The 15,760-nt window shown below is 41.2% G+C and overlaps 1 protein-coding gene across 1 annotated transcript in view; it reads right to left on the bottom strand.

Moving 5' to 3' along the window:
• LOC140727927 (SPRY domain-containing protein 7) overlaps positions 1 to 15,760 on the bottom strand; it is a 37,068-nt gene that overhangs the window by 14,047 nt on the left and 7,261 nt on the right. Inside the window, exon 2 of the mRNA XM_073045908.1 lies at positions 7,078 to 7,194. Coding sequence (XP_072902009.1) covers positions 7,078 to 7,194 — 117 coding nt within the window. The remainder of the gene's footprint in view (positions 1 to 7,077; positions 7,195 to 15,760) is intronic.

Here is a 15,760-nt window from a genome sequence, read left to right as displayed (position 1 = left end):
GGGGTTTGCCCTTTCAGGAAAGTGAGCTATAATTTCTGGACTTTAGGTTGATCTTATTGAAACATACAAGATTCAGACGGAGTTGCCGGCACAGTAAGTATAGTGAGGATATTTCTCCCATGGGAATGTCTAGAATATGGGGGAATAGCTATAGTAAAATCTATTGGACTTTTTTAACACCGATCTACAGTCAGCCCTCCTTATCCGCGAATTTCACATGCGCGAATTCAACCGTGAATCGAGAAAACCCTGAAGTGCTCTTCTAGTACTTGTTGTTTGAGCATGTACAGACTTATTTTTCTTGTCATTATTCCCCAAACAATGCAGTATAACAACTATTTACATAGCATTTACATTGTATTAGGTATATAAGTAATCTAGAGATGATTTAAAGTATATGGGAGGATGTGCATAGGTTATTGTGGATCAGGATCGAAAAAAAAATCAGAAGTTCTCTTACCAAGTAAGTCGGAACAGGTACATCTGGTATTATTTAGCATCAGTTAGTCAAATGTTTGTCTTAGTATACAGTATATATTTTACCTTTCTATGAATATAAAACACTTAAGAAGGTATGTTTCAGTGCCGAGCTCAGGAACAGAAGTTCCTGAGTTCAATTCAATGACAGATCGCTCCCGAGCGCGCTCACCATCCGTGCCTGGTTGATGTGGAGGATCAAAAACCCAAAAATTAAACCACTGTGTTGCTTAGTAATAATTGTAGTTTTCGTCGGGACAGGGCCTTTCTCACTTTATTCTTTAAAATTGTTCCCTTTTGTTAACAAACTGTAGCCTAATGCTTTTCCAATGACCGATGGTGTTTCACCTCTTTCCAATCGCTTAATTATTTCCACTTTATTTTCAATCGTGATTATTTTCGTGATCAGAAACACTGCAGATTCAGAGCTCCACAGCCGGGTCCTAATGTCCACCGCACTGAGACAGGTTAAATAAGGTCTGGGGTTCCGCTGGGTCCTAAGGTCCACCGCATTGAGACAGGCTGAATAAGGGACTTGAGCATCCACGTTTTTTGGTATCTGCGAGGGGTCCCGGAACCAATCCCTCGCGGATAAAGAGGGCCGACTGTGTAAGAAAAAGTTACTTCTTTCAGGAATCTGATTCTTTTGAAACCTCTATCACAGAGGATTGTGGACACTGAGATAGATATCTTGACCAAAGCAGAATCATAAATTATGGAGATCAGGTAGGAAAGAGGAGCCAACATCAAAGACTAGACCATCCATGATCATTCTGAATGATGGCACACCATTGGCACTATGCTTAAACCAAAATAGTGAATGAACTGATGTACCAACTACTTGTCAAAATGGTAAAGCACTTGATAATTTTCTACAACAGAGTTCATAACCCTGTGGTAGATTACTGAGAGGCAGAAAATAAAGACCAGCCGCTGTCAAACTACCGTGGAGGGAAATTTATCAGCTCACTTATTAGAAACTCTGGTCAGCAAAGAATCTTAACTTATTGATTGCTACATGTTAAATAGTCATGATGTCATAAACCCCACTGGGCCATCTGGTCAGTGCATAACTATTAATCTGCATATTCCCAACAACCTGCACCCGGACCATAGCCCTCCATACCACTCCCATCCATGTACCTACCCAAATTTCTCTTAACTGCCTCAGCTCGTTCCACACTAAAGAACTGCCCCCTCATTTTCCCCTTAAACATTTCACCATTCACCCTTAATCCATCACCTCTAGTTCTAGTCTTACCCAACCTCAGTCGAAAAAGTCTGCTTGCATTTATTTATACCTGTCATAATTTTGTAGACCTCTATCAAATCTCCCCTCATTCTCCTAAACTCCAGGGAATAAAGCCCCTATAACTCATGTCCTCAAATCCTGGCAACATCCTTTAAATTTTCTCTGCATTTTTTCAATCTTATTGACATGTTTCCTGTAGAAAGGTGACTGAAATACAATAATCCAAATTAGGCCTCACCAATGTCTTGTACAACTTCAACATAACGTCCCAACTCCTTTACTCAATACTGTGACTGATGAAGGCCAATGTGCCAAAAGCTCTCTTTACGACCCTATCTACTCTTGATGCCACTTTCAAGGAATTATAGATGTTTCTCAGATCCCTCTGTTCTACTGTACTCCTTAGTGCCCTATCGCTCGACATAGAAGACCTAACCTGGTTTGTCCTCACAAAGTGCAACACCTCAAACTTGTCTGCAATAAATTCCATCTGCTATTTTTCAGCCCATCTTTTTCCAGCTGGTCCAGATCCCACTGCAAGCTTTGATAGTCTTCCTTGCCGTCCACTACACTCCAATCTTGGTATCACCTGCAAATTTGCTGATCCAGTTTACCACATTATCGTTCAGATCATTGATATAGATGACAAACAACAACAGATCCAGCACCAATCCCTGTTGCACACCACTAGTCAGAGAGACAACCATCTACTACTGCCTGCTGGCTTCTACTGTGAAACCAATGTCTAATCCAATTTACTGTGTCATCTTGAATGCCAAGAGACAGAAACTTCTTGACAATCTCCCATACAGGAACTTGTCAAAGGCCTTGCTAAAGTCCATGTAGACAGCAGCCAATGCCTTCCTACATTAACTTCCCTGGGAAAAAAAACTATAAAATTGGTTAGACATGACTTACAAAGTACAAAGCCTAATAGTTATCAAATAACTTGCTCAATGCTCACCTCCTAAAGGAAGTGTATATTTCCTTTTCGTCTTGACCTTAACTTCAATATTTCTCATTAGTCAGATTACCTTTCATTCTAACAGGAACATTCTGTTCTTGGACACTTGCTGTTCCACTTATAAATATTTCCCACTTGCCATTCATTCATTTTCTTTCATACAGTCTCTTCAAATCGACCTTGACTAGATCCGAATTCTACCAGCATGACCCTGCTCCACTCCCCACCCATGCAGCACGAGTAAGCAATTAGTACCCCTCCACATCAGGTGCAAACAGACCCGCCTGTACAGATCCCACCTTCCCTTGGAAAAAAGACCAAAAATCTGAAGACCTCCCTCCTGCACCATCTCACTAACAATGTGTATTATATTCCTATTTCTGGCCTCACTGGGACATGGCATGATCTGAGGTGCCCCTGACCCTGGCACCTGGGAGGCAATGTACCATCCAGGAATCTTAACCTTGTCCTCAAAATCTTCTGTCTGATCCCTTAATCATTAAGTCTGCTATCACTACAGTCTATTTCTTCTCCCTCTTCTGAGTCACAGAGCTAGACAGAATGCCCAAGACCTAACCCCTGTAGCTTTCCTCTGCTAGGCCATTTTCCCCCCAGCAGTATCCAAAGTAGTATATGTGTTATTGAGGGGAATAACCGCAGGGTGCCCTGCACTGGCTGCTTATTATCTTTCCCCCTCCTGACCATGTCCTGCAGCTTAGGTGTACTACCTCCCTTATAAAGAGAGAATGCTACACTTTAAAACTGAGAGGGAAAAGAACAAAACCTTAATAGAAATCACGTTACTATTTTTAATTCATTGACATATGTGGTTGAAGTGGAGATCTATAATTAAGATGGCTTGACATTTGCATCTAAAAGTAAATTTCCCTCTAGCAGAAAAGTGCAGTAGATGCGGCTGGACAAAAGAGACCCTTGAATAAACTTAAAACAGTGAGTAAGAAATATTGGTTTGTCAGACCAGTAACAGCAAAGAAATTAGATAGCTGAGTTTGCACAGTGGTTTAAATTTAAGGAAGTCCAAGAAAATCTGTTGGGGAGATTTCACAAAGAACACTTAAGAATCTTTTAGTATCTTCCTCAGCAAATCATCAAAGAAGCTGTGGAGACTCAGAAATACTGGGATTGTTTCAAAATTCTCATTGTAAAATAATCTGAAAATTTTCACTCTGCTGTGAACAAAAGATCCTGCAGATTCTGGAAATTTTGAGCAACACTTACAAAATACTGGAGGAACTTAACAAGTCAGGCAGCATCTATGGAGGGGGAACATTTGATGTTTTGGCCTGAGACCATTTAACAGCACTCAGCCTTCCTGATGAATGGTCTCGGTCTGAAACACTGACTGTTCATTTCCCTCCACAGGTGTCGCTTGACTTGCAGCATTTTGTGTTTTACACTCCTGAGTGAGATGTGAGTGAGCTTTCAGTAACATATTAAGTCTTCATAATTGGTTAACAAACTCTTGGGTTATTGGAGATAATTTAATGGATGCACATTGTCATTTCCTCATTGAACTTTTCAAAATGTAATTAATTTAAATGGAATCATTTCTTTTTTTTGGAAGGTTGGTTCAATATTTCATTTGTAACAATCCTGTCAAGCAATGTTTCTGCCTTTTCAGAAGGTAGTTATCAGACATCCACATTACTGTGATTTGGAGTCACAAATGGGCCAGGCCTGGACAACAGGTTTTCTTCCCTGTACAGTATCAGTGAACTAGGTGTTTTGTTTTACAAATTTAGTTAGTTTATTAACTCTAACATTTTATTCCAGATTTATTTAATAAAATGCTTTTAAATATGGAATACAGTATAGTGAAGTGTAAGGTTATGCACTTTGGTAGAGGGAATAAAGGCACAGACTATTTTCTGAACAGGGAGACAATTCAGAAAACAAAGTGCAAAGTGACCTGGGAGTCCTGAAGCTGGATTCTCTAAAGGTTAACTTGCAGGTTGGACTGGTGGTAAGGAAGGTAAATGCAATATTCGCAGTCATTTCAAGAGGACTAGAATATACATTGATCAAACTGCACTTGGAGTTTATGAGCAGTTTTGGGCTCCTTATTTAAAAGATGTGCTGGCATTGGTGAGGGTCCAGAGGAGGTTCACGTGAATGATACTGGGAACAAAAGGGTTAACATACTTGGAGCGCTTGATGACTCTGGGCCTGTACTCACTGGTGTTTAGAAGAATGGGGGAGGATTGGATTGAAATCTATTGAATAATGAAAGAGCCAGATAGAGTGGATGTGGAGAGGATGTTTCCTATAGTGGGTGAGTCTAGGATCAGAGGACACAGCCTCAGGATACAAGGATGTCCCTTTAGAACAGAGTGAGGAAGTATTTCTTTACCAGAGGATGGTGAAACTGTGGATTTCATTGCTATAGACTGCTGTGGAGGCCAAGTTATTGGGTATATTTAAAGCAGTGGTTGAAAGGTCCTTAATTAGTAGGCGCATCAAAGATTATGGGGAGAAGACAGGAGAATGAGGTTAAGACGGATAATAAAGTCAGCCAGGATGGAATGGTGGCGCATACTCGATGGGCCAAATGGCCTAATTCTGCTCTTATGTCTTATAGTCTAAAGATCCCAGCTTCCTTGAGAGATTTAAATCAATGAGCTAGTCCTATAATTTAACCACTGTTACCTAATCTCTAATATTTTCTCGTACAATCTATAATATGGCTGGGGTTTAGGGTAACAAGGTGTGAACCTCAAAATAATTTCCTTTTATACAGATACTAGTAGAGAAACTCTCATTTACATGGAGGTCACTTGAATCTGCTCAACAGCTCGACATGCCAAGGATGCCGCCTAAGAGCTTAGCTCGCGTTCGGGGGTCCGAGATCTTGAGGCTCTGGAGATGAGCGGATCGAGGTCAGTGCCCTGGCAGGAGATCGGTGTGTCGTGGGGGTCAGAAGTTCTATGGCTGTGTGCCCAGAGACCCGAGATCTTTGGGCACAGAGCTCAGAAAAAGTGATGCAACAGACTTTTAACATTGTAAACCAGCGAGTTGTTTGTTATGTCTCCCCTCTTGCTGTGAAATGGAGACACTCCTTTTCCCCTTATTAGGGAGACAGAGCTTGTGATATGTCGAATACCGGGTGAACGAGTAGTCTTTGGGGTACTGCAGGCCTGTGTCTTTGCTGTTGCTTTGCTGCATATTTGAGTGCTCGGCGGTGGGTGCCATTACTTTTTTTTTGCTGATGGGGGGAGGAGGGATTGTTGTTTGCTGCTGCTTACATGCAGGAGGGGTGAGCTGGGGGGGGGGAGAATCTCTGGGGTTCAAACATTTAACTGTCATTTATTCTTTGGGGGCACTCCTCTTGTTAATTATGGATGGTTGCAAAGAAAAAGCATTTCAGGATGTATATTGTATACATTTCTCTGACATTAAATGTACCTTTGAAACCTTTGAAATTTAAATCATTTAAATCATATCATTGCCATTTGTGATCCTTTAGTTTTAATTGATGATAGATAAATGTGGTCAGTCAATTGTTTTTTGTTGAAGAGTTTTGCATATTCCTTCTGTCTCTAGTGAAAAGACTGACTCTTAGATTTAGGTTAGATACCTTTAACTCAAAAGTTTAGATTTCCCAATCAATTGAAATTTCTTTCAGCTCTATGTCACTTCTGAACCTCCTAAATTCCAAAGAACTCAACAGAAGTTTAATGCAATCTTTCCTTGTAATTTAATCTAGAAATCAGGTATCATCCTGGCAAATCTATGCTCCATTTGCTCTAAATTAATCAACAAAGGAATATAATTTTGGTAAAACTTCTACTTCCTTATATTTCAGTCCTTTATATATAAAGGACAGCATTCCAATGGCCTTTTAAATTAGTTTATCTACCCATCCATGACATTTTTATGACCTACGTACATTCTAATCTTTCTGTGACTAAACTTATTTGACTTATTATTTCACATTTGTGTAGCTTATTAAACACTAAGTAGTCAGATACTTTTAGATTACAATGCCACCTATTGTTCTGTCATCGGCAAACTTATATGTCACTTTGAGTATGTTATTCATCAGATCACTTATAAAAATGAAGAATAACTGCAGCTCCGTGCAACTCCACTAGTGTTACTTTGCCACTCTGTGTAGCTATCCAGTATTCTAGCTCTGTCCCCTGCTGTTCAATCAATATCTCAAGAACTGATTAGTCAAGTCGTGACTTTTATTGTCATTTCGACCTTAACTGCTATGTACAGTATATAGTAAAAATGAGATGTTTCCAGGACCATGGTGTTACATGACACAGTATTAGCCACACTGAACTGCATAGAAAAGCAATTACAATAAATGGCTACTAAATGTACTGTAGTACATTAATTTTCCAATATATTCACTAACCTGTTGATTGGATTTTGAATTCAAAGTAACTTTTGTTCTGATGTAAAGGTGCATTGGCTAGGCAACCTCCTGTGCCACATATTCTCCTCCCATTTTTAACAATAACTACATCCGTTCCTATAAAGATAGAATAGCTATTAATAGAATTAACATCATTATGGAAATATAAAATCATTTAAAAAGTTAAATGCAGTAATGTAACAAATTCAAACTATGCCAGAAGGAAAAATAACAAAAATGTGCTATTATATAATGTCAAGCATGGTCTAGAAATGTCCACAATACTTCAGAATTAACTATTTTTTTTAAGGTAGAGTTACTTGTCATGTTGCAGGAAATGGAAAAGGATAAACCAATGATGTAGTCTATTTTGTTATTGAGTAGATCTTTGATAAGGTGAAATACAAAGGATTAACAAATAAAATATTACACTGAAATGACATTGGGACATTCACTTTTAACACACGTATACTATGGTCATTGTAGCTGATGTCAACCTGTCTCAGGATCAAACCCGCAAAAAGTGACTGGCCTGGATGACTTCCCCAGCTCTGTTCTCAGATCATACAAAGACCAGCTAGTGGGAATATTTGCTGACATCTTTAACCTTTCCTCACTCCATTCTGAAATCTCCACCTACTTAATGACCACTTATATCCTGGTGCCAAAGAAAAATAAGGTCACAGGTCTTAATAAATATCACCCAGTGGCTCTGACGTCTACTATCTTTAAGTGCATGGACAGGATGGTCATGGCACACATCAACTCCAGCCTCCCAAAAGTCAGGTAAGTAGGCAGAGGAGGTGGAGTGGTCCTGTTGGTAAAAAAAATTAAATCAATTCCTTAAAAAGTGGTGACAGGGTCAGATGTAGAATCGTTGCTAGTAGAGTTAAGAAACTACAGGGTTAAAAAGACCCTGATGGGAGTTATATACAGGCCTCCAAACAATCAGCAGGATATGAGATGCAAATTACAACTGGTGATAGAAAATGTATGTAGAAATAACAATGTTGCGATAGTCCTGGGGGGGGATTTCAATATGCACATACATTTGGTGCTGCGGCCCAAGAGAAGGGATTTGTAGAGTGCCTATGAGATGGCTTTTTAGAGATGTTTGTGGTTAAGCCCACTTGGGAAAAGGCAATTCTGGATTGGATATTGTGTAATGAACCAAATTTGAATAGTAAGCCTAAAGTAAAGGAATCCTTAGGAGGCAGTGATCATAATATGATAGAATTCACCCTGCAGTTTGAGAGGGAGAAGCTAAAATCAGATGCATCAGTATTACAGTGGAGTAAAGGGAATTACAGAGGCATGAGAGAGGTGTTGGCCAAAGTTGATTGAAAGGGGTTACTAGCAGGAATGATGGTAGAACAGCAATGGCTGGAGTGTCTGGGAGCAATTTGCAAAACGCAGAATACATCCCAAAGAAGAAGTATTCTAATGGGAGGACGAGGAAACTGTGGCTGAAAAGTAAAGTCAAAGACAGCATAAAGCAAAAGAGAGGATTTATAATATAGCAAAAGTTAGTAGGAAGTTCAAGGACTGGGAAGCCTTTAAAAACAGCAGAAGACAACCAAAGAAGCAATAAGAAAAGATAAAATAAAGGTAAGCTAACCAATATTTTGAAAGAGGATACCAAAAGATTTTTCAGATATATAAAGAGTAAAAGAGAGACAAGAGTGGATTTTGGATTGCTGGAAAATAATGCTGGAGAGATAGTAATGGGGGACAAAGAAATGGTGGACAAACTTAAATTTTTAGCATCAGTCTTCGCTGTAGAAGATGCTATAAGTATGCCACAAATTCAAGTGTGTCAGGGGGACAGAAACGAGTGTAGCTGCTATTACTAAGGAGGTGGTGCCTGGGAAGCTGAAAGGTCTTAAGGTAAATAAGTCACCTTGGCCAGATAGACCTAGGGTTCTGAAAGAAGCAGCTGAAAAGATTGTGGAAACATTAACAGTGATCTTTCAAGTATCAATAGATTCTGGAACTGTTCCGGAGGACAGTGACAAATCACTGAGTGGGAGCACAAGGAGACAGCTCCCTTTTCATAGAAACACAGCAAACCTACAGCACAATACAGGCCCTTTGGCCCACAAAGTTGCACCGAATGTGTCCCTACCTTAGAAATTCACATAAGATCGCACTCAAGATTAAAAAGTCAGAACTTTGCAGCAGATTTTTTGGAGCGAACAGCGACCAATCACTGAGCGGGTTTCATTAGAAAGAGCAATAAATAAGGCAGGTGCAAGCAGAGTGGCCACTTCTGTAAGTGGTCCAGAGTTGAAGTGGCTTTGGCTCATCAGGTCTGGGCAAGGTAAGTATATAGTAAGTTTCTCTTTTCCTTCTTTAATCTAATTCCTTGTCTGTAAGAGCATAGTTAAAGCAGTGAGAATGTCTCCAGGGCAGTGTTTTGTTCTGTGGGCGAGATGTGGGAATTCTGGGAGACCTCCAGCCTCCCAGATAAACACATCTGCATCAGGTGCACCAAGCTGCAACTGCTCAGAAAACATATTAAGGAAGTAGAACTGCAGCTCGATGACCTTCGGCTCATACTGGAGGATGAGGAAGTGATAAGTAGGAGCTACAATGAGGTAGTAACTCTTAGACTGCAGGAGGCAGATAACCAGGAGACTGTTAGAAAGAAGGGAAATGGACATCCAGTGCAGAGTACCCCTGTGGCTGTTCTCAACAATAAGGATACCACTTTGGATATAATTGAGGGGGACAACCTACCAGGGCCGGGGGGGGGGGGGGGGCAGGTGGCGGGAGTAAGGTGATGTGACTGGGTCTCTGGCACTGATTCCAGTGCTGTGGCTCAGAAGATAAGAGAGGTGAAAAGGACTGCAGTAGTGATAGGAGGTTCCATAGAGGAATAAAAACAAGTCTCTGTGGGCGCAATCGAGACATCCAGATGGTATGTCACATCAGTACTTTGCAGCAGTCTTCACTGTGGAAGGCACTAGCTATACGTCAGAGGTTCGAGAATGACAGGGGCCAGAAGTGTGTGAAGTTGCTATTACTAGGGAGAAGGTTCTTGTGAAACTGAAAGGTCTGAAGCTAGGTAAGTCACCTGGACTAAATGGTATACACCTTGGGTTCTGAAAGAGGCGGCTGAATAGATTGTAGCGGCATTAGTAATGATCTTTCAAAAAATAATTGATTCTGGCATGGTTCCAGAAGAACGGAGAATTGAAAATATCACTCCACTCTTCAAAGGGAGAAAGACAAAAGAAAGGAAATTACAGGCCAGTTAGTCTGACCTCAGTGGCTGGGAAGATGTTGGATCCAAATGTTAAGGATGTAATTTCTGGGTACTTGGATGCACATGATAAATCTGTTGGAATTCTTTGAAGACATTACAAGCAGTACAGAGAAAGGAGAATCAATGGATGTTGTGAATTTGGATTTTCAGAAGGCCTTTGACAAAGTGCCACACATGAGACTGCTTAAAAAGTTAAGAACCCATGGTATGACAGGGAAGATACTATCATGGATAAGCAGTGGCTGATTGGCAGGAGGCAAAGAATGGGAATAATGCTTTTTGGTTGGCTGCCAGTGACTTGTGGTGATCCACTGGGGTCTGTGTTGGGACCGTTTCTTTATATGTTATATATCAATGACTTGGATGATGGAATTGATGGCTTTGTTGTGGATGATATGAAGCTAGATGGAGGGCCAGGTAGTTTTGAATAAGTATAGAGGCTACAGAAGGACAAATTAAGAGAATAGGCAAAGTGGCAGATGGAATACATTGTCTGAAAGTATATGGTTATGCACTTTGGTAAACAACTATTTTCTAAATGGAGAGAAAATTCAAAGATCCTGGGTGCAAATGGATTTGGGAGTCCTCGTGCAGGATTTCCTGAAGGTTAATTTGCAGGCTGAGTTGGTGGTGAAGATGATAAATGCTATGTTACCATTCATTTCAAGAGGATTCGTATACAAAAGCAAGGATGTAATGTTGAGACCTCACTTGGAGTACTGTGAGCAGTTTTGGGCCCCTTATCTAAGAAAGGATGTGCTGACATTGGAGAGGGTTCAAAGGAGGTTTACAGAAATGATTCTGGGATTGAAAGGGTTGCCACATGACAAGTATTTGATGGCTTTGGGCCTGTTCTCACTGGAATTTAGAAGAGTGAGTGGTGATCTCATTGAAATCTATCAAATGTTGAAAGGCCTCAACAGAGTGGATGTAGAGAGGACATTTCCTATGGTGGGGTAGTCAAAGACCATAAGACACAGCCTCAGAGTAAAGAAGTGTCCTTTTAGGACAGAGATGAGGAGAAATTTCTTTAGCCAGAGAGTGGTGAATCTGTGGAATTCGTTGGCACAAGTGGCTGTGAAAGCCAAGTCACTTGATATATTTAAAGCAGAGGTTGATAGATTCTTCATTTGTCAGGGCATGAAGGGATACAGGGAGAAGGCAGGAGATTGGGGCTGAGAGGAAAAATTAATCAGCCATGATGAAATGGCAGAGCAGACTCGATGGACCAAATGGCCTGGTTCTGCTCCTAAATTTTATGTTCTTACGGACTGGAAAACTGCAAATGTCACTGCACTCTTTTAGAAGGGAGAGAGGCGGAAGAAAGGAAATCAGTTAGGCTGACTTTAGTGGTTGGGAAGATGTTGGAATCTATTATTAAGGATGAGGTTTTGGGGCACTGTACACTCTATGTAACAACAACACAAAGTTCTGCATTAGTTTTGTTTCTACCACCTTGATGTAAAATGTATGGATGATCAGTCTGAATAGCAAGCAGAACAAACTTTTCCATGTAAGGTTTTTCCATGTGACAATAATAAGCCCATTGCAGAGACCCACACTTCAAATATTATGTACATGTCCATGTTTCCTATCTCAGAAAGGATACACTTGTAATAAAGGGAATACAGTGAAGGCTCCTTCAGATTGACTTCCAATGAATTGGAATGTTGGGGGTGGGAACTGTCCTATGAGAAAATGATGAGACAAACTGGGCATATAGTCTCTTGACTTTAGAAGATTGAGAGGTGATCTCACTTAATAAGATTGTAAGATTTGTGATGTACAAAATTATTATGGGGCTGTAGAGGCTTCAGTTGCACAGATTTTAAGATTTTAAGGGAATCTAGCAATGTAGGATTAGTTCAGGAAAGAGGTGCTGAGGTAGAAAATTACCTCACTGACACTGAATGGAAGGGCAAGCATTAAGGGGTAGTAGTCTATTCTTACTTATTGTGTGTTATTAAAACCACATCAAACTATATTACAATATTGCAGAGAGGAATAATTTTAGTGACATTTGTTGGAGGAATAAATATCGACTGAGGAACTACAAAGAATTCCCCTTCTCTCTTTGTAATTGTGTTGCAAAAGGTTTTGTGCCTCCCGAGTGGGACAATCATTTAGTACCGCACTGGAGTGCTAGCTTGGATTGAGTCCTCATGTGGAATCCACCAGGCCAAAGCAGACATCTAGCAAATTGTTTTATTTCCTGGGAGGATGCAAGAAAAATTATTTTAAAAAAGGTTTTTTTCCCTGAATTTAACTTGGTAAAGTTTAGTTAGAGTCTTGGCACATCATAAAAACTATTTTCACAAACACAAGAATGTTCCAACTCATTTTATTGCTGAAATCAGCAGTGCCTGTTGACCAAGGGAGGAGCCTAGCCTTTGAATTCAAATGGAAACATCTAGCGTGATTTGTTCAAATATATTTTTGATTGGCAGCTGCTTTCAAATGTAAACAGTTATTTAAATTCGCTGAAATCTTGTGAATTTTTGATAGCATTTTCTGTTAAGAATTTGAAAAAAATAGATTTTTTAGGTAGTGCATTACTAATAATCATTTACAACATTCTAACTGATGCTGTAACAGACCCAGTGTAGATTGGGAGACTACTTCGCTGAGTACCTACACACCAACCACCAGAAATTTCACCCACTAGCCTCCACGTAAAGCACATAATTCTCCATAATTTCTGCCATCTCTAATGGGATCCCACCACCAAACATATTACCCCCCTCCCACTTTCTGCTTTCCACAGGAATCGCTCCCTACGCAACTCCCTTGTCCAGTTGCCCCTTCCCCACTGATCTCCCTCCTGGCTCTTATCCTTGCTGGACCAAGTGCTACACCTGCGCCTATACCTCCTCCCTCACTACCATTCAGGGCCGCAAACAGTCCATCCAGGTGAGGTGACACCTCAAGTGAGGCGACATTTCACCTGCGAGCCTGTTGGGGTCATCTAATGTATCCAGTGCTCCTCGTGTGGCCTCCTGTATATTGATGAGACCCGTCGTAGATGGGGAGATCACTTCATCAAACACCTACACTCTGTCTGCCAGAAAAAGCGGGATCTCCCATTTTAACTCCAATTCCCATTCTGAAGCCTTGTTGGCTGTTGCAATGAGACTACACTCAGGTTGGAAGAGCAAAACCTTGTATTCCATCTGGGTAGCCTCCAATCTGTTGGCATGAACATCGATTTCTTGAACTTACAGCAATGCCCCCCCACATTCACCATTCCTATTTCACTCTCATTTTATCTCCATACCTGCCCATCACCTCCCTCTGGTGTTCCTCCCCCTTCCCTTTACACTGTGGCCTCTGTCCTCTCCTATCAGATTCCCCCTTCTCCAACCCTTTATCTCTTTCAGCAATTGACTTCCCAGCTTTTTACTTCATCCCTCCCCTTCTTCCCGGTTTCACCTATCACTACTACCTTGTATTTCTTTCTCCCCCTCCCCCCAGCTTCTTACTCTGACTTCTCCTTTCTTTCTCTAGTCCTGATGAAGGATCTCGGCCTGAAACATCAACAGTTTACTCTTTTCCATAAATGCTGCCTGGCCTGCTGAGCTCCTCCAGCATTTTGTGTGTATTGCTTGGATTTCTAGCATCAGCAGATTTTCTCTTGTCTGTAACATATTGGTAGTTTTGCTAGCTCTGTTGCTGTTCAATAAATTTGTTTGAGATAATGACCAAACTCAGTGTCATTCAGCTACCCTCCAAACATGGGAGACAGGAAAGAATTAGTAATTGAATTTAGCCCTGGAAATGTAGGGAGCTGAGATTCTCCACAATTATTGTCTGAAGTTATACAATATTACATTGAATTCCACATTTATTCTGCAGTTTTAACAGACTGCTTTCACATTTTACAGCACACCACAACGTGATTTGGCTTGAGCTGGGCTATTTCAAGGGTGAAGAGACAATTTTGAATGAGGTTGGCAGTGACATGAGATGTACAATAACTCTAGCAGGTTTTGCAAGTCATTACTTCCTACAAAGCAAAACTCAATAGCATGAATGGCAGTGATGCTTCACTACCAGATGAACTCATCGCCTTCTACGCCCACTTTGAAGGGGAGAATATAACTACAGCTGTGAAGATCCCTGCTGCACCTGGTGACCCCGTGACCTCTGAATTGGAGGCTGATGTTAGGCTGTCTTTAAAGACAGCAAAGGGGGAAGGACCCAATGGAGTACCTGGCGAGGCTCTGAAAACTTGTGCCAACCAACTAGTGGGAGTATTCAAGGACATTTTCAACCACTCATTCCTACAGGTGGAAGTTCCCACTTGCTTCAAAAAGGCAACAATTATACCAGTGCCTGAGAAGAATAATGTGAGCTGCCTTAATGACTATCACCCGGTAGCACTCACATTGACAATGATGAAATGCTTTGAGAGGTTGGTCATGACGAGACTGAACTCCTGCCTCAGCAAGGACCTGGACCCACTGCAGTTTGCCTATCGCCACAATAGGTTAACGGCAGATGCAATCTCAGTGGCTCTCCACACGGCCTTAGACCAGATGGATAACACAAACACCTATGTCAGGATGCTGCTCATCAACTATAGCTCAGCATTTAATACTGTCATTCCCACAATCCCGATTGAGAAGTTACAGAACCTGGGCCTCCGTACCTCCTTCTGCAATTGAATCCTTGACCTCTTAACTGGAAGACCACAATCTGTGTGGATTGGGTATAATATCACCTCCTCGCTGACGATCAACACTAGTGCACCTCAGGGGTGTGTGCTTAGCCCACTGCTCTACTCTCTATATAACCATGACTGTGGCTAGGCATAGCTCAAATACCATCTATAAATTTGCTGATGATACAACCATTGTTGGTAGAATCTCAGATGGAGACGAGAGGACGTACAGGAGCGAGATAGACCAACTAGTGGAGTGATGTCACAGCAACAACCTTGCACTCATTGTCAGTAAGACGAAAGAGCTGATTGTGGACTTCAGGAAGGAAAAGATGAAGGAACACATACCAGTCCTCATAGAGGAATCAGAAGTGGAGAGAGTGAGCAGTTTCAAAATCTCTGAGGACCTAACCTGGTCCCAACATATCGACACAGCTATAAAGAAGACAAGACAGCGACTATACTTCATTAGAAGTTTGGAGAGATTTGGAATGTCAACAAATACACTTAAAAACTTCTATAGATGTACTCTGGAGAGCATTCTGACAGGCTGCACCACTGTCTGGTATGGGAGGGCTACTGCACTGGACCAAAAGAAGCTGCAGAGGGTTGTAAATTTAGTTGGCTCCATCTTGGGTACTAGCCTGCAAAGTGCTCAGGACATCTTCACGGAGCAGTGTCTCAGAAAGGCAGCGTACATTAAGGACACTCCAGCATCCAAGGCATACCCCTTTTCTAATGCGAGGTAGGATGTA

The sequence above is a fragment of the Hemitrygon akajei genome, chromosome 5, assembly GCF_048418815.1.
Source record: "Hemitrygon akajei chromosome 5, sHemAka1.3, whole genome shotgun sequence".
NCBI lineage: Eukaryota > Metazoa > Chordata > Chondrichthyes > Myliobatiformes > Dasyatidae > Hemitrygon > Hemitrygon akajei.
Note: the sequence above shows the minus strand (reverse complement) of the source record. Positions and strands in the feature narration are given on the sequence as shown.